This window comes from Raphanus sativus, chromosome 5, assembly GCF_000801105.2.
Source record: "Raphanus sativus cultivar WK10039 chromosome 5, ASM80110v3, whole genome shotgun sequence".
Taxonomy (NCBI): Eukaryota; Viridiplantae; Streptophyta; class Magnoliopsida; order Brassicales; family Brassicaceae; genus Raphanus; species Raphanus sativus.
Genome location: NC_079515.1, coordinates 13004554 through 13026229, shown reverse-complemented (window position 1 = coordinate 13026229; position 21676 = coordinate 13004554). Strand labels below are relative to the sequence as shown.

Genomic DNA, 21676 nt, shown 5'->3' with positions numbered 1-21676 from the left:
GATCAATGCTATGGTATGAATGCCGATCGATGCTATGGTATGAGCGTCGATCAATGTTCTCTAAAGCAAGTTTTAGCGAGTTAATCGATAGGTTCACTAGTCTTAACTAAAAAATAAAGAGAAAAAACAACTTTCTAAGAATATTCCAACTTATTTTTATTTTTATATATTTAGGAGAAAAATATTTCTTATTTTCAGTTTATAAAGTAGGAAATACCATTTTAGAAAAATTAATTAAATTAGATTCCATCTATATTATGAAATTATGTTATTTTATAAGAAAAAGTAGCAAATACAACTTTTTTTTTTTGAACGGCAGTAACAAATACATCTAAGGGCATATTTTTGGTACATTAACTCGTTCTTCTAACCAATAACACCTCTTATTGGGTGTACATCAACCAAAAAAAAAAAACACCTCTTAGAGCAGTAAAAAGTAAACATCTCAGGCGTACACCTATACACGCCACATTTTGGCATTTTTGTGCTCTCAAGTCGCTCTCTCTCTCTCACTTGTATTCGAGATTCAGCTGTCAAAACCCTAACCAGCGCCATAGCTTAGCGAGGTTCCCTGATTGAGAGAGCGAGAACAAGAGAATCGTCTCTCTCGATTTTCTGGTTAATCGTCGTTTTTTCTTCAGGTAAACTCACGATTTCTTCCTCAGAAATCTGCTCCAGCAATGGCATACTTACTTCTCCACTCTTCGTCTTCTACGTGATCGATTGAATTCTAAAATTGTTGTATTGTACCGCTCAGATCCGTTCGGATTCTCCACTTTGTTTCTTCCTCGCATTTCGTTTCGTTTAGCCAATAGTTGATGTTATAACGAGTAACCGATTGATTTCAGGAAGATAAAAGCTAGTTGAATTTAATTTTCAATTAGATCAGATCTCACACTCTCTCTCGTAGCTGAGAAGATGCGATCTAATCCTATTATATTGTTGATGGATTTTGTTTCCAGGAGTAAAGTAAGCTATGGCGATGTTAGGTGCACAGCAAGTTCAAACAGCAGCTTGTACTCCAGATCTTGTATTTCTCCTTTTTCTTATACCAGATATTTTTAAGTTGTCTTGTTTTTTTTTTTTTTAAAATTAAAGTTTGCGTGTTTACAGGTTGGGAATGCATTTGTGCATCAGTATTACCACATTTTGCATCACTCCCCTCAGCATGTTCACCGATTTTACCAAGACATTAGCAAGTTAGGCCGCCCTGAAGATAATAATGGTACAATGAGCATCACTTCTACCTTGCAAGTGAGTCTCTCTCTACTAACTTACTTTTTTTTTGCATTCTTGAAGTTCTAGTGCTGAATACGAGTATGTATTTTGCGAGAGCAGGGTATTGACAAGAAGATACTGGCACTTGGAGATGGTGTAATCGGTGCCGAGATTGCAACTGTTGACACACAAGAGTCTTACGGCGGTGGTTTTCTCCTACTGGTGACTGGGTATCTGACGGGGAAAGATGGTGTGAGGAGGACGTTTACTCAGACCTTCTTCCTTGCCCCACAGGAGAATGGTTACTTTGTCTTGAATGATATGTTCCGATACATTGATGAAGCCACGATCGTGAATAACATCCAAGTTCCTGTCAACGTTCACCAGGGTAAGTTGTATTGAATGTATCTGCGTCCTTCAAGTTTTTTTTTATAAGCGTTGTAAATCTTTTTGTGCCTTAGATCCACCTGCTACTCAAGACATTCCAGTTCAGGAGACATATGTCCAAGAGAATCATGCTGTTGAGCAGTCTGATGTGTTGTCGAAGAGCATTAATGGTCCTGAAGTGTTCGCTCCTACTGAAGAAGAACAGATTTCAATGACGGAAGACCCTCCTGCGCCTGGAATAGTTCACGAAGTTCCAATTGATGTTCAGAAGGTTGGAGAGTCTGATTCTAGGACCGACGAAGTTCCAAAGAGATCTTATGCATCCATTGTAAGTAACTTACATTTGGGTTGTGTAGTATCTCCTCTTTATCAAGCTGTTGTGAGACTTTGGGCTACTCTGCCCTCAAGTTTTAACGCTATTGGTGTATGTAATCTTAATATGTAGGTGATGGTTATGAAAGAGAATGCTGCACCGATGTCTGCTTCGAGAACTCCAACTAAGGTAGTGGAACCAAAGAGACAAGAAGATCAAGCCACTCATGTCCCTCTACCAACACCGTTGTCTGAGAAATCAGATTCAAGAGCAAATGTAGCTGTAAATGGGAACGATCAAGACAATGAAAGAGGTAAAACAATTTGCTTTTTGGCTCATGTTGTTGTTGTTCTTTGTTTCTTAACGGTAAGCTTGCTGCAATCTTTGTTTCTTGAATCCGTAACAGCTCCAGGTCCATCCATCTATCTAAAGGGCTTGCCCCTTGATGCAACACCAGCTTTGCTCGAGAATGAGTTCCAGAAGTTTGGACTTATTAGGACCAACGGAATTCAAGTAAGAAGCCAGAAGGTAAGAAGACTCCCATCTTAACAGATATATAAATTATTGATCTGCACACTAGTTATTCTTTTGAGTTTTGTGCTTTACAGGGATTCTGTTTTGGCTTTGTTGAGTTTGAATTCGCCAGTTCCATGCAAAGCGCAATCGAGGTAATAACAGATGGTGCTACTAGTGATATTCATTAGACTCTGCTCAACTGTTACTGATATGTGTACTTTGGGGCTTTATAGGCATCACCTATCATACTCGGTGGGCAGAACGTAGTTGTCGAGGAAAAACGATCGACAGCAAGAGGCAAGTTTGGCTTTCAACACTTGAGAAAGGAATGAAACTCTCATGAACCTAACAGATCTATTAATCATTCGTTGTTGAAGCAGGGAATCATAGAGGACGCTCAGCGTTTGGTGTAGGCGCAGGCTACAGAAACGAAGGTGGAAGGGGTCGTGGGAGCTTTGGAGGTGGAAGAGGCCGGAACGAATTCAACGGGTATGGTAACAACAGGGGAAACAATAGAGGAGGATATGCAAACAGAGCAAATGGTGACGGTGGTGGGTTTCCGAGACGTGTAAGACGTGGTGCTGGTGGCGGAATAGATGCAAACGGAGCTACAAAACCTGTGGATGCTCCTCGCGTGTCTCTCACTGCGTAAATTTGCGTTTCAACCCCAAAAAAAAGAGGCTCGTATTGTTTTAGAGAGTATAGGCTTAGAGCTGTCACTAAAAAATAGCTATTATTCTCGTTTCCCTGCATCCCCCATTTTGTTAATTGGAGTTACAAATTCTATGAAGCAGATAAAGTTTCGGCAGCTCTTGTTCCTCTAGCAACGTTTAAAACTCGATTCACAAAATTCAGACAATGCCGGGTTCTTTTTTGTTTTACAAAGCACTGCTTGTCTCTTCAAGAATGTTGACTTTTGATATTATAACTCCTGAATTAGCTAGTCAGTTATTATTCTCGCGCTTCAATATCAAAAGTAGATACTGTGGTGGTACCCATACCCATAGTATATATGAAGAATTACGGCAGCTATGAACAAAATCCATTATTCTAATTCCCCAAAATATATGATAATAACACATAAAAACTAAGGTTAGAACCTCAAATAGCTGAAATAACAAGATAAGATTCTGTTGATAAAGAAAATAATTCATAGTTCAGAGGCCGAAATTGCAAGCCTGAACAAACTCCAAGTCGTAGTCGACGTGCTTGGTCCAAAGCGGTCGGAACTGGTTCATAGCAATGTCTAGCCACGGTTTCATATTACCGTTGAAGTGTACCACCGCAGCGTTACGGATCTCGTCCATGCTAATACTCGGATTGTAACCCAGCCCAAGCACATGCCATGTTTTGTCCAGCGGTTTTGTGGTCGAGTAAAACGTGATCAGTCCCGGTGGCAACGTTCCAAGTTTCCACAGAGTCCTGTTCTCATTCTGCAGTTCAAACAACACACAACAAAAGTCAAAACACACAATTGTTGTCAAAAACATATATCACAAAAAGAAAGGTTACCAGATTTTGCCAGTAGTGATATTCTTCTGTGCACTTCTCTCTTCTCCAAGCATCAAGATCAAAGAAGTTCATTCCATAAGCCCACGCGCACGCTTTCGGATTAAACTTCTCTTTGATCAAAGGATGCGAGAAGTTCATATACTGAGCATACCGATGAAACGAACCAAAACAAGTCTCCACAGCTCCATTCACTTTCCCGTCCATATCAATCTCCCAAAGCCCCGTCAAATCCTTCTGCACAACCACATCATCGTCCAGAAACAGTATCCTATGCAGCTTCGGGTACATCTCAGGCAAATAGAATCTCAAGTGATTCAATATAGACAAATACTTGGGGTTCCTAAACTTCATATTAGTCGTATCTTTTGTCGCATTCTCAAGCTTATTCTCGAAATAGAACTTCTGAAGATTCGCAGACTCCAGCTGCTTCAACACAGGCACATACGAAGAGTTCAAAAACGTATAGTCCTCAACAGCTTTCACTTCCACGTGAGCTCCTTTATACTCCTTGAGCTTAAACATCACCTGCATCGCCCCGAGATTCATCTTATCCGTCACGACGTGGAAGACGTGCTTCCACGGCTCCTTGGCATTCTTCACAGCAGAGTTCACCACCACCGAAGCTGCGATCACGTTATCCGAAAAGATAGCGTAATGGTAAAGACTCGGATCCTCTAACTCCGCCGCTCTAGCTCTCCCTCCTTCATCGGTGTACTTCCCCGGATGAGCGATCCTCTCTTCCATCAACCTCATCGCGAGACAATGCAACCCTTTCGGAATCGATTTCGCGGCGATCAAGCTCGAGAACGCTCCTTGCTTCTTAGCGTTCGTCAGCTGCTCGTTAACGGCGAAGATCGTATCCTTGAGCTTCTGGATCTTGAGCTGGTTATCGAACGACTCTTTGGCTTCAGCGATCACTTGGCGAGTCATCTTGATCCGTTCTTTAACTTCTTTCTCGAACTGTCTCAGCGTCGATTCCTCGATCGAGGAGGATCCGTCGGAATCGTAGAGAGCTCGGTACGTTGGCTTGTTGATGAGATCCGTGTAGTTTCTCGAGAGATCAGCGAAGATCCTCACGAGTTTCGAATTCTCGAGCTTGAGCTTCCTCGCGTAAGAGGCGTAGGCTAGTGCTAACGACCGGTGGTCGTCAGCTTGTTTCCGGATCTGGAGGAGGCGTGGCCTGAGTGGATCCGATTTGGTATCCAACATGGATCTTCTGATGGATCCGACTCTTCCATTCGAGTGTCTGAGGGATTGAGAAGTTACGGGGAGATGGAGATGAGGTGACTCGGAAGTGAAGAGAAACGAGAGAGTGAAGAAGGAAAGTGCGATAGTGGCAGCAGCCAAAGCTGTGAGTCTGAATCTGACACCGGAGACGCTAATCGACGGTGATCCGCCGCCGCCGCGTAGAAGTCGGTGGTGAGTAGCCATTTTTGCAGGATCAGTAGAGTTTCATTCAATTATAGTAGCTATTAATGGAGTCTCTCTGAACATCTGAAATGATTGTCTTAATGGAAAACAAAATGTCGGTAACCATTTTCATAACTTTTTAAATCTTAAATTAAAACTTTTTTTTTGGATATGGACTTTTATATTCATTCTCTCTAGACTAATTCTCTCTTCATTCACACGGTCAATTAGTGTTTTCATACCAGATAATACTACTAAATTTTGATTAGACTTTTTCGTAAATACAATATCTATATTGTTTATTAAGAGAAAATGACAAAATAGCACCAAACTAAATTTTTATCATAAAATAGCATCATAAAGAAAAAAATGACCAAAAGAAGTTTTATTGAAGGGTAAGTATGCATTTATAACTCATCTAAGACTTAGGATTTAGAGTTAATGGGTGGGGTTTTATGAATATATTCAAATTTTTAAAATAAAAAATAAATATTAAAATTTTCAAAACAAAAAGTACTATTTTGGTCATTTTATTTTTTGAGTGCTATTTTATGATAAAAACTTAAAAACTGCTATTTTAGAGATTTGCCCGTTTATTAACCGACAATGTATTTCAGCAATTATTTCCATGATAATGTAATAGTTTTAAACTTAATCGTGTGAAGATCAAAAACGATTGGAGATTTATACACGGGACATAATAAAAGACAAGGAATAGCCACTAAAACCAGTTAAACTATTTTCCTTTTCTAGATATAGATACAAGAATACAACACATATATAAAATTAAAACATATCAAAATATTTATACAAGTCATATAACAATTCTCAATATTAAACTATTTTCATGTAATATTTTAACAATAAAAATAAACTAATATTAAACCATTTATTTTCAAAATCTCAAAATTGATTATAGACAGATATATAATCTTGTAAATAAATGGATATTTTCTTTCTAAGTGATGAAGAATCGTCTCAGTCGAAACCAACAAATTTTCAAATCTTTAAATCATCTCACATAGTATTTTATTTTTTATTCTAAAATAGAATAAAATGTGAGTTTACTCCATAGTAAAATAGTTCATTTATTTATTTTTTATCACTCTATTTTTCATTTTAAAATAGAATACCATTAGATTATAATTCAACTCTGAGAATTACTCTATTTTGAAAAAAAAAAATAGAGTACATTACAAATTATCTAAACGTAGAACCCTACGTTTAAAATCTCTAGTTAAAGATATTTTAATAATTTTGTTTAGTCTAAACTCTAAACTCCTTCTCCTATATAAAAAAGCCACAATCTAGAAGAAATGGAGATACAAATATGAAGGAAAAACTTTGCCAAAATCACTGAAAACTCAATTGCCAACTATGTTCCCAAGAAAAATCAATGTCAAATTGGTGTTTTAGAGATACAGTTCCAACCATGCACGAAAGAGATAGAAAAATAACATAAGTTTGAATGATAGATCACTTCAGGAACACGCATCAACTTGTAGATCTCGATTAAAAGATAATCTCATTTCATTACCAGATTTACAATCTGAAATATTTTATCATATTTTTGAAATCTGTTTAGATTTGATTTCGAGTTTCACAAAGCCATATTGTGAGGCAATTTTTCATTAATACATAATGAATTAGGTGATGTGATTGTTAGAACTTGAAAGCTTACTTTCCCAGAATTCTATAGCCACACTCAATTATGAGGTACGTTAGCCTTTTTTTTTTCCTAGATGCAACCTTATTGTTGAGCGGGAAGAAAATATAGACGGATTTAAAATGCCAGATCAGCAACAAGTTAAAATAGAGAATTAAATAATGCTAGTATTTGACGTTAGCGACAGGTCGATACATGTATGGAAGCCGTTAATATTTACAGCGGCCATGAAAACATGGAAATGATTAGCGGGGAGCCGACAGTTGCCTGTGGCATCTTTATAACGATGCTGCAACTAAAATTATTTGTCGTTTTTGTTACTATCAGTTGCTCAACGCTAATGCGGCGTTAATGAAGCGAACATAGCTATTATATTCGTTATTCAGTCTACAAGTTGAGAAAAAATCATCATGTTTCTTTAATCTACTATATTTCTTTTTATTTTCACAAAGCTATATTAAGCAATCTCAATTAAGAGGTAATCTCAGTTTGTTACTAGATCTACAATCTAAGAGAAAATCATCACTGAAATTTGCTTATATTTGGTTTTCCGATTTCACAAAACCGTATTGCGAGACAATTTTCTATTGATAAGTAACGAGTTAGGTGATGTGATTGTTGGGATTGGAAAGAGGATGTTCCCAGAATTCTATAGCCACAAGAACATTCAATTATGAGGCTCATTACCTTCGTTATTCAATCTACAAGTTGAGTGAAAATCATTTACATCTGTAAAAAATTTGTTTTTAGCTTCACAAAACCATATTAGAAGGCAATTTCACATTGCTAAAGAATAATCTAGGTAATAAAATTGTTATGATTTGAAAGCTGATGTTCTCAGCTTTCTATAGAGTATAGAAAATAATTTTTTTAGTTATGAGGTAAATTCTGTTTGTTATTTGATATTCAAGTTGAAAAATCACTATTTATGAATCCATAAATCATGTCTAAAACCAGTTTTTTCATATTTACATAAGGGTTCTGCGGGAAGTTTTCCGGCAAACCAAAGGGATTTCAAACGCAGATAAATCGTTTCTAGAAAGATATTGTTTCAAAGAACAAATAGTGTATGACAATATCCTATCTAAATGTAAGGACCGGTAGTTATTTGTGTTGCTCTCTAACCAAAAATCATCATATGATATCAAAAACTAGAAACTTTAATTTCAATTTGAACATAAACACAGTTTTCAAAAACGCCAAACACTAGAATTTAGAACACAATTTTAGATCGCCAAACACCGTTACAACCGCTTAGACCGCTATTTTCCAAAATCAACTTTTCAATCTTAAGGCAAAGGTAAGAGCGTGATTTGTGGATTCGTAGTACCAATAGGCAAATTGTATTCCTAAATGTTAGGTCTTGGAGATTTTTTTTTGTTTAATAATGATTGATAAATAATAATTATTTGTAATGATGATGTTTATTAAGATATGATTCTTGATGATTGATGATGTGACATGTTATTGACGATTTGTGATGTGGTTAGTATTTTAGTTGTTCGAAATTCGAAATGAGGAGGAAAACATGGTGATTCCGTCAAAGCTTGAAAACCAACTAAAGATCCAATGTTAGTGACCTAGGATTTTTTGAGGTGATAACCAGTCAAAATGTCATGTTAACATTAATATTAGAAACAGAATGAGATGAAAAGTGTTGATGTGTGTGTTGATATAAATGACTTGATTTGATTGATTGATGAATATATTGGGTGATACTTGTTTTAGAGTTCGTATTTATACATGCTAGTTAATTAATAGTGTTGGATAATCATCTTCACTGAATGATTTGTATTATTCACTTATTTTCTATTTTCTCATCTTTCAGGTAATAGTAAAGTTAAAAAGTGAGTTTTGTTCGGATGCTTGTTTTGGAATGGATTTATTAAAACGGATATGTCTTGAAAAGTTATTTTTTATAAATGTAATTTGTCATCTTGGTCAAATATGAGAGATGGGTGTTACACAATAGGTTTCGATTCTCCATCACCTAAGTTTCTCTTAATTGTAAATGAAAATGTCTTTGGCTCTTCTTTCAAAACATGTATTTCAGAGGTTTCAAGAAATCAGAAAAACAAAGTTGGAGAGTTGAATCCAAACTTATCTCCAAGCTCATTAGATGGTACAATACAATTTACCAAAAACTTATTGTGCTTGCTCTTTGGCCAACCATCCTCCAATTGATACTGAACATGAAACAAACTAAGTGATATATAAGGATTCAAATCATGTTTAAACACATCAAAGACTATGCAATAAGTCTCGCCTCATTGCTTTGTATTCTGATTCTTGAATATCTCTGTTTAAATTATATGAGATATTCCGTATAATTTTGGTTGCATGAATTATTGGTAAGTTAGGCATAGTATATGCCGGCTGATGATTCAAAATTTAACATACATGTCCGGCTTGTTTTTTTAACAATTCATCGTGTTTCTATTTGACAGTTTTGACCGTTCATCTGATGAAACGGATTTTTACCTCACTTCAATATCATGGGAGAGTATAGTATCTTATTTTAAATCTTTGATATTTTAGTTTTATTAGATTTGTTCTTATATATCTACTAATAATAGCAATCTCGATTAATTGCAAAGGTTGTGAATCTCATTAAATTGAAATGTTATATGTTATTATTTTAATTTATATATGTGTTTTGAAACACTACTTTTTAATAGAAAAGTTGTGACTATTCATATAAGCATATTTTCAAAATAAATATATTTAAATTAAAAAATGTGATTATTTATATCGAAAAATTGTGATGAATCATATTAAAAATAACCACCTTTACGTTGAAAAGGTGTGACTATTCAAACTAACTTTTGATTATCTGTAAATACCTCTGTCCATGGCTTTGTCAAAGCATAAATTTCACTAATCAAAATAAAATGGTGAAGAAAATAGTTTTGTGCAATTAGTTAGTTAGTTACAAATTTTTAGAAGATAGTAATATTAAAGGTTATGAATTTCAATTGAGTTGAAAAGTTTTATTTTCATCCTAAAGTTGCATTATTTGAAAAGAAATTGAAAATTTATATTTGTCACCAAACAGAAAAATGTTTTGTTGAAAAGATATGATTATTCAACTGAAAAATGTTTGGTTGTTCATGTAAATATAACTTTGCGTAATCACGGACGATATCAACATCAACAAAACATGATTATAGCAACCTTTGGTAAGAAAACTATTCTATATATTGCTTATGTCTTTTCATTCTTAATATATTATAGATAAACGTTAAATAAGTAACTTATAAACAAAAAGTTATATTAATTATTTAAATTATTTTTAGTTGTAAATCTATTCATAATAATATAGTAGGCTTAACTTAATTGTGAAAAAATGCAACTGTTAGTTTTAAATATATAATTTTCATCACTAAAACATGCATCTAATAGTTATGAAGACTGATACGAAAAATGTATCGATAGAGGCGGCCTTGGACAGAAGCGGGAGAAGCGGGTGCTTCCGGCCGCCACTAAAATATTAATTATACCGGCCACATAATTTCATTAGTGATTCAATAGCTCTAGTGGTAAAGCTGAGAATTAATTGAGAGGAGGTGGGTAGTTCAACGTATCCTACTGATATTTCTTTAATTTTTTTCTTATTTAAAAAAGATAGGTCACATTTATTAAGTCTGTTTCCAGTCCAATAATTGGTAGGATCGCTCTTTGGCTATGAATGTAGTGCAGTTAAAAAGCAGAAGAAACACAGGAGAATTGATCTGCAGTCCTATCTACAATTTTTATCCATTCATCACTAAAATACAGAACAAAAATTAAATAATAGAAAAGTATTGGACTGCTTTGCAGATCAATTGTAACGTATAAAAATTTCTCATGTAAATATAGCAAAAACGAAGGTGGCCACAAACAGGTGTCCAATGGGTGATTTTTTCTTTTTTTTATATAAATACTACACTCAACTTCCTTTCTTTTATTATAAAACAAAAAATTATATTGTACTTTTATAAACACTTATATATATTTACCTGACATATTCATAAATTTAACATAATTTTTGTAAAAAGTATTTACACATTATTTTGTATTCTATAAAAAAAGAATTAAAAAATTCAAGGAGTATTTTTAGTTAGTTCATTAAAAAGTTTAAAAAATTAGGATGTTAGAAATAACATATACATACTTTATCTTCTATTTAACTAGTTTGTAATTTTTATATTTTTATATAAAGTAGTTTGATGAATTCATGCATATTAATTGATAAGAGAATTTATATTTTACTCGCATATATTATAATTTAAATATTATTTTACAGTCACTTAATATTTAAAAAATTTAAATAAAATGATTTTATGTGAATTTCAATTTTTTACACATTAGATTGTCTAATGTATCTAATCTATAAAAAAAAATCTAGAAACTAAAGTATTATTTTTTTAATTTGCGGATTTGTGGTGTCTTAATGAATTATGAAAATTTAAGATTTAACTGGTTTTCCGCTACCATGTGCAAAAGTAATTTATGAGGTTGGTAGCGATTATTAACATTTTGTAACAATTACAAAAGATGCTATGAATTATTTCAAACCGATTTGAACCTCTTAAATCAAAAGTTGGTTTCTATTTTTAAAATCTAAAATTTAAAATGAAAATATTATAAATAAAAATTATATGTGTATATATATATAATTAAATTCACAAAAACTTTCATACATTATTTTACAAAAACTTTTTTAACGCTAGATATATTATATTATTACAAACTGAGAAATATTACAGATGATTCTATAGCCGACAATTCTACATGCCTTAAGAGGATTCACGTCTAACTGCATCAAATGAGCCGACATGGTATTTATTTCTAATTTTTAATAAGTGTATTTTTAGATAATTGATTTCATTGAATAATTTTAAAATGTTAAATACAATAATTTATATAAATTATTCTGATCTGCATTTATTCAGCTTGATCTGCATGATCTTCATTTGTTCTACTTGATCTTCATTTCTGTTTGATCTGCATATTTTTATCTGCGTTATGCATTTTTTGATCTGCATGTGTATCTATTGCTTATGCCTATGCCAAATTCATTAATGGCTTCGAATGGGTGACGCAGTCCATAAAATGCAGATCAAAGAAAAATGCAGATCAAGTAGAACAATTATAGATCATGCAGATCAAGCAGAACAAATGCAGATCAAACTGGCTAAACTAGTTTATCGAAAAAATTTATTTATTCGAATGTCAAAAAATAAATTTTTTTTAAATTAAATATTTAAAACAAAATAAAAAATTATTATATGTATACAAACATTATTATTACTTTAAATACCAAGAAAATTTAAACATTTTTTAAAAATATCATTACAACATACAATGAAAATGAAAAACATTAACGTGAAGTACTTTTGGCTGCCCATAATGTATTCGCAATAATTTCTCTAATGTTTGCCATAAAATTTTCTTGTCCCATTTCAGCTTCTTCTATATCATTTTGGTCAGTAATGAAGGTAGCACTGGCAATCTTTGTATCTGTAATTGTCTCGGCAAAATCTTCATCAGAAAAATTTGAAATTCTAATAAAATTATGTAACCCCATTGTCGTTGTTACCACTATTTTCTGAACTTGCATATCATATCTCGGAAAGTCACAAAGAATCCTCCATTTCTTCTTCCAAACTCCAAATGTTCTCTCGATAATAGAACACAAAGAAGCATGATATCGATTAAATAATTCTTGTTTGTTTCTTGGAAGAGGACCATTTTCGAACTGTGACATATGATACCTAATAATCCTATTTCGTGAAGACCTATATGGAGCCAAAAATCCTTGTTTATTTGGATAACCGGAGTCGGCGACATAGTACTTATCGGCTGGAGGTAAAGAAAAATCAGAATCATTGTCTTGTGCCATTGTGAGAACTGCGGTATCGTTACATGAATCTGGTGCTCCATTCCAAACGTATATGAATAACATATTCAAATCACATATCGCCATTATATTAAACGATGTAACGTTGTGCCGATTCCAATACATTCCTTGAACTTTAGGCTTCACTCTAACGCAAACATGAACTCCATCCATAGCTCCAACAAAACCACTAAAATAAGGCCAATATCTCTGATCCATTACTAGTAGTTCTGGAACCCGTGTAAGTTCGTGTGTTGTTGGAGTCTTGATATAATCACAAGCAAGCAATTCAGTTGCTCGAAGGACTTCAAATTTTTTTTGATTCACTGTCTCTTGCGTTCGTCCAAATCGTAACGCAACATTTCTCTGAACTTCGTTATGCCCACATATCGTTAGAAAAATAGCAACACTCTCTTCAACGCCTACAATTATTGTTGGTTGTAAACCATACGTCGTATGCAATTTCTCACATAGTGTGCGAAAAACGCCAAGGGACATTCATAATAGCTGAAGATAAGCATCATCATCGTTTTGCAGTCGATCCCATATATTTCTCCATCCCAAACCACCATCAGTTTGGGTTGGTCCTCTTTCAAAATATCGATTGTAATAACTTAATGATGGTTGAATGATTAACTCTTCAAACTGCTCATTTTCCAAATTCCACAACTCAACCCGCTCTTCATAACATAGATTTTGAACACCATGTGCTCGCAACGGGCATATACGAAATGACTGCAATTTTATAAAAAAGAGATAAGATTTTAATAAAAAATTTAAGAACTCAAAAATACTAAATCAAAATTAGCGCACGTTATAAATTAAAATGAGAAATAGTTCATAATACTTAATTCATATTACAAAAACATAAAGTAAAAAAAAAACATAATTGTTAATAGCAAACAACAAACTCCATAAAACTAGTCTTCATCCTCAGAATCATTTTGATGACTTTCATTTAAATTTGGTCCTTGTTTCTTTCCCCAAATATTGAATAGTCCTCCTCTTCTCCATGTTCTTTGTACTTGCACTTCTGAAGAATAATTCGTGAAACCAAATTCTGGTGATACTCTCAAATGAGTGTTGGCTGTAATGCGACCTTGTCCTTCTAGTGAATCTCTATGTTGATCATCCATATTTGTTTCTGCTTCTGTTCCCACTGAAAATTCACGCTTAACATTTGGAGGTGTGATCCACATATTTGATGGTGAATCCCACTGTTGAACATTTGGTGGTGTATCCCATTGTGGACCATTTGATGATGAACCTCATTGTTGAGCATTTGGAGGTGTACCCCATTGCTGAGAAACTTAACCCCATTGTTGAGAATTTGGCGCACTCCATTGTGGAACATTTGATGATGAACCCCACTGTTGAGCATTTGGAGGTGTACCCCATTGTGGAACATTTGATGATGAACCTCATTGTTGAGCATTTGGAGGTGTACCCCATTGCTGAGAAACTTGGCCCCATGGTTCACCTGAAGTTTGACCCCATGAATTATTACCGCCGGAAGATGGACTACCAGAAAAACTACCACTGAAATTTGGGCTTCCAGAGTTCTGACTCGAGGCTAACCGCTTTCCAACAAAGTCGTTGTTAGGTGTATATCCATTTAGAGCTTGCAGAAACTGTAGCTTATCTTCAATAATGTTTTCAGTTCTGTCAATGAAATACTTTCGCCAAAATATGTCATCTTTGAATGCTTTAATGCATGCCCAATAAAAATCACTATTCTTTGGAACATCCATCGATTCAAATATCTTAACAGCCCTGTCGCATTCATCGTAATTATCTTGATCGAAAAAGTCTGGACGTAGTTGTTGTAAACTTTGGCGTTGAAATTCTCTGAAACCATCCATCGTATCTGTTAGAGTTGTCTGAAATGATTTTTTTCTACGACTTCCTCGTGAGCTGGTCCTTTCAGAGGCTCGTGAACTTCCAACAACTCTATTTATAGCACTTTCACGTCTTGGTCTTGCTGGTTGCTGACCTCTGGAAACATGATTTTGAAATGGCAGATCTGGTGGCATATCTTGACGCATGGGTTCACGAGTAAACTCACTGGTAGGTCGTGTTTGATCGTCAATGTTAACACGATACACTTATTCATTTTCCTGTGTCTTTGGAACTTGAGTTTGTGCCATGTCATCACCAAACATTTCTGAATTGAGATAACTTTCATCATTTGCTAAGCCTTCGTTCATAATCTCTTCTCTTCTTTGGCTCGCAGAGTATTGAGATTGCGAACGGACGTCATATAATTTGAAACATCGTTGCATAATATCCCAAAACTCTGGTGGCTTTCCCTTAAATGACTTTATAATCTTACACACCTATCAATAAAATTATATAGGTTTGTGTTATTAAAAATTACTTAAGATTTTTTTGGTGTGGTTAAATTAAAAGACTTACTTCACGATCTTTCCACCATGAATTAGATGCAGAAATCACTGATGTAACAGGATCAACGGAGATACCCGTTGAGTTGTGCATAAGATTTGTATACTTCTTGTACTTTCTTTTCATTTGATTAAGTTTTTCTCGGAAAAACTTGTAGTTTATATCAAGATTAAACTCTTGGTTGAACTTGTCAACTATAAACTCTTTCCCATGAGGTGACGGGTCTTTTAGACGATATTTATTCATGGCGTACAACTCAATAAATATTCGTTCTCGCCTATGTCCCATTTCAAATGGTCTTCATTCTAACATTTTTTTTAAATTGATAATTTAATATTAATTAATTTCTAACAAAGCTATAAATTTAAATATGACAGTAAATATGTTACCCGTGTTGCTGCTTCTGTATGATGCTCACTAAAATTCGCGTTTCGTCCATGATTAGACGCCATATCTACAAATTTGAAATTATCTTAGTTTTCTAATATAAACAATATTTATTCTAAGCTATTATGTTATTTCCAGAATATTATTGAACATAGATTTTAATTTATATCTACAAATTTTTAATTAATTCAATAAATAAGTAACTTAAAACCATATCTTTATTTTAAATTTTAATTGAATTATTTAAGCTAAATAACATATGAATTATCAAAAATCAGTTAACACAATCATATTATTGAACATAGATTTTAATTTATATTTCCAGAATATTATTGAACATAGATTTTTAATGTACCTTGATTTCTTGAATTGTTGTACGTATAAGAGACAACCTGCAAATAATAAAAATCAGTTAACACAAGATACAAGTATATGAATATGCTAATATATATATATATATATATATATATGCGGACAATTACAAATTCACCTATGCGAACAATTATAAATTAAAACCAATACTTCTTTGTCTAAAAATACTAAGTGATTATAAAAATATTTAAGTTTATAAATATACACAATAAATAACATGCACTAATATATTAAACTGATTTCTATATAAATATAATCAAATGACATTATATTTTTTGTACAAAACTACTATTTATTTTATTTATGTTAAGTATCATCAACAATTAAAAAATCAACTCTAACTTATATGTTTTCAGTTTACCTAAATATTACATATGATTATATATTAGAGAAATATATAAAAATTTTGAATATGACAACTAATATATATATATATATATATATATATATATATATATAAAGTGTTTCTAAACTTTTAGAGAAATTTAGAATATATATACACAAAGCAAATATATATCATGTTATACACTTTTATTAAAAAGTTAATCTTCAAATTAAATATAAAAACTAAAAAATAAAAAAAAGAACTTAAAATATAGAAACTAATTATACACAAGACTAAAACTGCATATATTTTTATATATATGTAATGGAACGAAATATATATATTTATAATTTCATTGTCTAGATTATTAATTGGTTATAAAAATGATAATTTATAAATATTTTTAGATGATTATTAATTACAGACATTAATTTTATAAACTAATTTACAGAAAAATAAAAATTAATTAATTAGAACATAAACAGCAATATATTTATCATAAAAATAATTATTAAATTTTATACTAATAATATTGAATAAAATTCTAGTGTTCTAAAGATATAAAATTTCCATAATTGACTGAAGGAAAAAAAAATTACTTTGAATGCTGATTTTTAGTGATGTTGATAGGAGAAACCTGAAATATATTAGAAACAGTTAATCACAAGATAGAATTATCATTTCAACATACTATAAAAATAAATTAGGATAATTATTATATATAAAACATAAATATTACAAAAACTACAAAACTTACTTGCTTGAGAGACTTATGAACTTGTGAAAATGAAGAATGAGAAGTATTTAGAATTTATAGATAAGATTGTGTTTTATTTAAAAGAAAAAATAAAAAATAAAGAAGTCTATGCATTGGACCTCTGCTTTTCGCCACCCACTTTTTTCTTCCCCACGCAGACAAAAAAAATTGTACAGAAAATAGTCATGCATGCAGGCTAAATATATTTTATTATTTTTATTCAGTTCTGCATTTTGTACTTTAATAGATAGCTTTTGCAGTCCACTCTACATGTGAGTTTTCTCTTGCAATTGTACTGTCTTACAATCAAAGCCATTATATGTGGCTTCGAATAGGCGATGCAGATCAAAGAATGCAGGTCAAACATGAATGCAGATCAAGCAAAAAAATGCAGATCATACAGATCAAGTTAATTAATAAATTATTATATTTAAATAAATATAGAATTTTAAAATAAAACATTATTTTATCCAAACAAAATAAAACTTATTATAAATAAGTAACAAATATTATCAGCCCGAACCCGAAACCAAAGTTTAAAAATAACCGAATGGTTATATTTTTATAGCCGAAAAATGAAACCGAACCGAAAACCAAATGAGTACCGGAATATCAGAAATACTAAGTATCATTGAATATAAACTCTAACTTATTTTAAACATATTTTTTTTTTTATGATTCATTGAAATGCACCTTAATTTTTAGTTGTTTTTAATGGATGTAGATATATGAAACAACTAAATATATAAATAAGTAACTAAACATAAGATAAAATACTACTTTTGTTAAAATATAAAAAATAAAAAAATAAAAAATACAGTATATGTCAATATATTTTTAAAGAATACGTGAACTTTTTATTAAGTAATACTGAATATAGATTCTTATTTATTTCTAATCAAAAGAAATGAAATATTATAATATTAGTAGATAATAGATTAAAAGAAAAAGAAAAAAATAAATAAATGCTGTCATTGGTCACCTGCTTTTCGTCAACCTCTATCATCTCCTCTTTAGGGCATCTCCAGTCCATACCTATTTTTCACTCTATAATTCCCACAAAAATAAAGTAATTCTATTATAGAATAAGTTTTGCTCCAATGGTTCATTTTATAATAGAGTTACTCTATTATAGAGTAGAAAATAGAGGGATTTTAGTTTTCCACTCCATATTTTCTACTCTATAATAGAGTAACTCTATTATAGAATGAACCATTGGAGCAAAACTTATTCTATAATAGAGTTACTTTATTTTTTTGGAATAGTAAAAGAATAGGTATGGGTTGGAGATGGTCTTACCTACAGAACAAAAAAAACAACATCAGAATAATCTTCATGCAGTATTATGGTTATGAATGGGAAGCGGATCAAGTGCGGACAATTACAGGACAATTGCTTCTGCTTTGTTTACACCATTCACGTTTTTTTATAAAAAAAAAGCAAACAGCAAGTAGAACATCTGCTCCAGAACTGATATTTTTGTCTTTTCTGCCAAATAGCAGTTTTTCTGCCTCTCTTTAGTCTCTCTAGTTTTTTGAAGCTGTTCACGTGCAGTTTCTTTTTTTCTAAAAAAATAAATGATTTTCTAATCTAAATTAATTCCAAATATTTACTTGTTTTTTATAAATAATTTTATTTGGTAGAATTACACGCACAAATTCACACATACTTTCACAAAACTTGAAATTCATCATCTCATTTTTCTTGCTCCTCTACGTAAGGTTTTTCTTTGTCTGAACTGGTTTTTTTTTGAAAAATATTATAAATAGATAAAAATTATATATATTGATGCATGTAATATTTATTGCACCAATCATTGAACTAAAAATTTCCTAAATATGTTTACTTCTTTTCATGTTAAAAATTTACTTTCTTTAATGTTAAAAAAAAAAAATTTCTTTAACGTTCAAAAAAGTTTACTTTCTTTAATGTTCAAAAACAATTCCTACTACATCTGTGATATTTGCGTCTGATTCATGGTGGAAAGATCGTGAAGTAAGTATATAATACATACAATATTTCTTACAACCAAAATACATTAATAAATAATATATCTATAATATTTATAGACTAAAAATAGCCGCCCGAGCATTGGGATGTGATGCAATGATGTTTCATATTATATGACGTCCAATCACAGTCACAATATTCTTTGCACCGATTTTGTTGAAAAAGTGAGACATACAAATATGAACAACGAAGATTCTGAAAGTGATATAAATGATATGGAGACAACAAATATGGCTGATGGAGATCATATAACAAACATTAGAGACAATATTGCGGATATGTTATTGGCAAATCATTAAGTTATTTTATATTTGTTTATGTATTTTTATTATGTGTTTTGATATTTTGATGTAGTTTTTACTGTTTAAATATATGATATGTATTTTTGAACTGCTTTTACAATTCATAACTTCTAAATAACTCATGATGCTTGATCTGCATCTCTCCTGTATGAACCGCTTGATCTGCACTTATCCTGCTTGATCTGCTTGATCTTCACCGCTTGGACTAATTTTCCCATTCGGAGACATGCAGGCGAGATAACAATGCTAGGGGTCCGAATGGATGACGCAGATCAAACAGAAATGCATATCAAGCAGAACAAATGCAGATCAGGCAGAACAAATGCAGATCAAGCTAATTGAAAAAATTATTATATTTAAATAAATGTTAAAAAAAAATTAAATGAAATTAAATATCTAAACACAATATAACTTATTATATAATTAATAAATATCATGTTGACAAAAACAACAATAAATATAATCATTTTAATAAATATAGTGAAAATTAAAATTATATAAAATTCATAACAATTACAAAAATATAAAGATTATTCTTGTTTTACTTTTATTTTTGTTATCTTTATTCCATTTTTGTTTTTATTACCATTTGGTTCAACTATATATCTAATATTGTCAATTTTTATATATGCTATTGTATCAACAAAATCTTAATTTCAAATTTCAAAATATAAAAATGCATAAATGTTTATGTAATAAAAAAAATATGTTTGATATTTTATTGAAATTAAGTAACTGTAAATAACCTTTTTTTTTTTTGATCAAAACTGTAAATAACCTTTAACATTTGTAATTATATGCAAATAGAATATGAACTATAAAAAATGAAATTATATGCATAAATTTATTATACTAGTTTAAATGATAATATTAATTACTTTTAAAAAATATAATACATGATTTTTATTGATCATATATTTTAAAATAATACAAAATAACATGTATAACATACTGCAACCAAATATGTAAGAACAAAGATTACATTTGATATTTTTCAGTGTGCATGCATTCATAAAATTCCTAGTTTTAGTTTGGGCTCGTTACAAGTTTTTTAATATATGAATTATCAATAATATGTATGAATTCATTAACTGATTTTATTTTTATACACAACTATTAATTCATTTATTTATTTATCATCAAAAATTAAAATAAAAGAAATTATAAGAAATATGTTTTTATATATTCTTCAAAATATTATATATGATTATTTAGTGAAGTTATATATTTTCTATTATACAAAATAACAGTATAAATAGTTATTATATAAAAACTATGAATATGTAGTGAGAATATAAATAATTCTATGTGAACATATTATCATAGTATATCTTTACAATGTGAAAAGACAAATTATTAAACCATATTTTGAGAATCTTTAGTTTGAATAAGCATAAAAATATTTAACTAACAGTAGACAAGAAGATATTTCACTAATTAAAAATGAAAAAAAGAAAAAGAAAAACAGGGGATTGTCCACCTGCTTCACAACAGCTCGTTTATTCCATGTACATGCATGAAAAATTTTAATAGGCAAAAACTGATCTGCATACAAATCAAACTGATCTGCATACGAGACAAATTAAAAACATGAATGGAAAATAAATGCAGTTTGATCTGCATGCTAAATGATCTGTATTTTATCTGCATTGGTTCTGCATCCCATTTAGAGTGTGAATGGAGAGGCAGAACAATGACAGATGTCCTGCTTATTGTTTTTTTCTGTCGTGCAAAAGCTATTCATCATTTTTATGTTTTAGAAAATAAAAGCAGCAGATCTGCCTATGGGTTAATTTTTTTTTGCTTTGAATGGTAAAAGCGGTTCAAGCAGTGCAAACCAAGCAGATCAAGCGGATCAAGCATGAAGTGCAAATCAAGCGGATCAAGCAGGAGAAATGCAGAACATGCAGAAGAAATGCGGATCAATCAGAACAAACAGTTATTATAGTTTAAATGATAAAAATCTAAATAAAGTAGATTAAATATTTTTAAAATTATAATAAAATATATCAAAATATATCATATATAATATATAAATATAGTACATAAATAGAAAAAATTATTGCACTAAATCTATAATATCACAATTTTAAAATAAAATTTATTGAAATGTATCTCTTCTATTATTGTTCATATTTCAATTATATTACTATATATTTGCATAATACATATCATAATTAAATTTATAAATGAAATATATCTCTCTCTTCATAAATA

The 21676-nt window shown here is 31.2% G+C and overlaps 2 protein-coding genes and 2 pseudogenes across 3 annotated transcripts; 1 reads left to right on the top strand and 3 right to left on the bottom strand.

Annotated features, from left to right (window-relative positions):
• Positions 1-446: 446 nt before the first annotated feature.
• LOC108862006 (nuclear transport factor 2) lies at positions 447-3245 on the top strand. Of its 2 annotated transcripts, none has more exons than XM_057010471.1 (10): positions 447-641; positions 963-1030; positions 1114-1254; positions 1339-1606; positions 1698-1933; positions 2051-2231; positions 2325-2446; positions 2527-2586; positions 2668-2731; positions 2815-3245. In XM_057010471.1, exons 2-10 carry the CDS (start codon positions 977-979, stop codon positions 3084-3086), a joined length of 1398 nt encoding a protein of 465 aa, XP_056866451.1. In that variant the 5' UTR covers positions 447-641; positions 963-976; the 3' UTR covers positions 3087-3245. The 2 variants fall into 2 exon arrangements, with proteins under 2 accessions (XP_056866451.1, XP_018491511.1); XM_018636009.2 differs by having other exon boundaries at positions 448-641; positions 1680-1933.
• Positions 3246-3461: 216 nt separating this feature from the next.
• Positions 3462-5504, bottom strand: LOC108862004 (galacturonosyltransferase 8). The gene is made up of 2 exons (XM_018636008.2): positions 3947-5504; positions 3462-3867 (listed from the first exon to the last, which is right to left on the bottom strand). Exons 1-2 carry the CDS (start codon positions 5375-5377, stop codon positions 3592-3594), a joined length of 1707 nt encoding a protein of 568 aa, XP_018491510.2. The 5' UTR covers positions 5378-5504; the 3' UTR covers positions 3462-3591.
• Positions 5505-12384: 6880 nt separating this feature from the next.
• LOC108858245 (uncharacterized) lies at positions 12385-14102 on the bottom strand (annotated as a pseudogene).
• Positions 14103-14213: 111 nt separating this feature from the next.
• Positions 14214-15552, bottom strand: LOC108858244 (uncharacterized; annotated as a pseudogene).
• Between the last annotated feature and the right edge of the window lie 6124 nt (positions 15553-21676).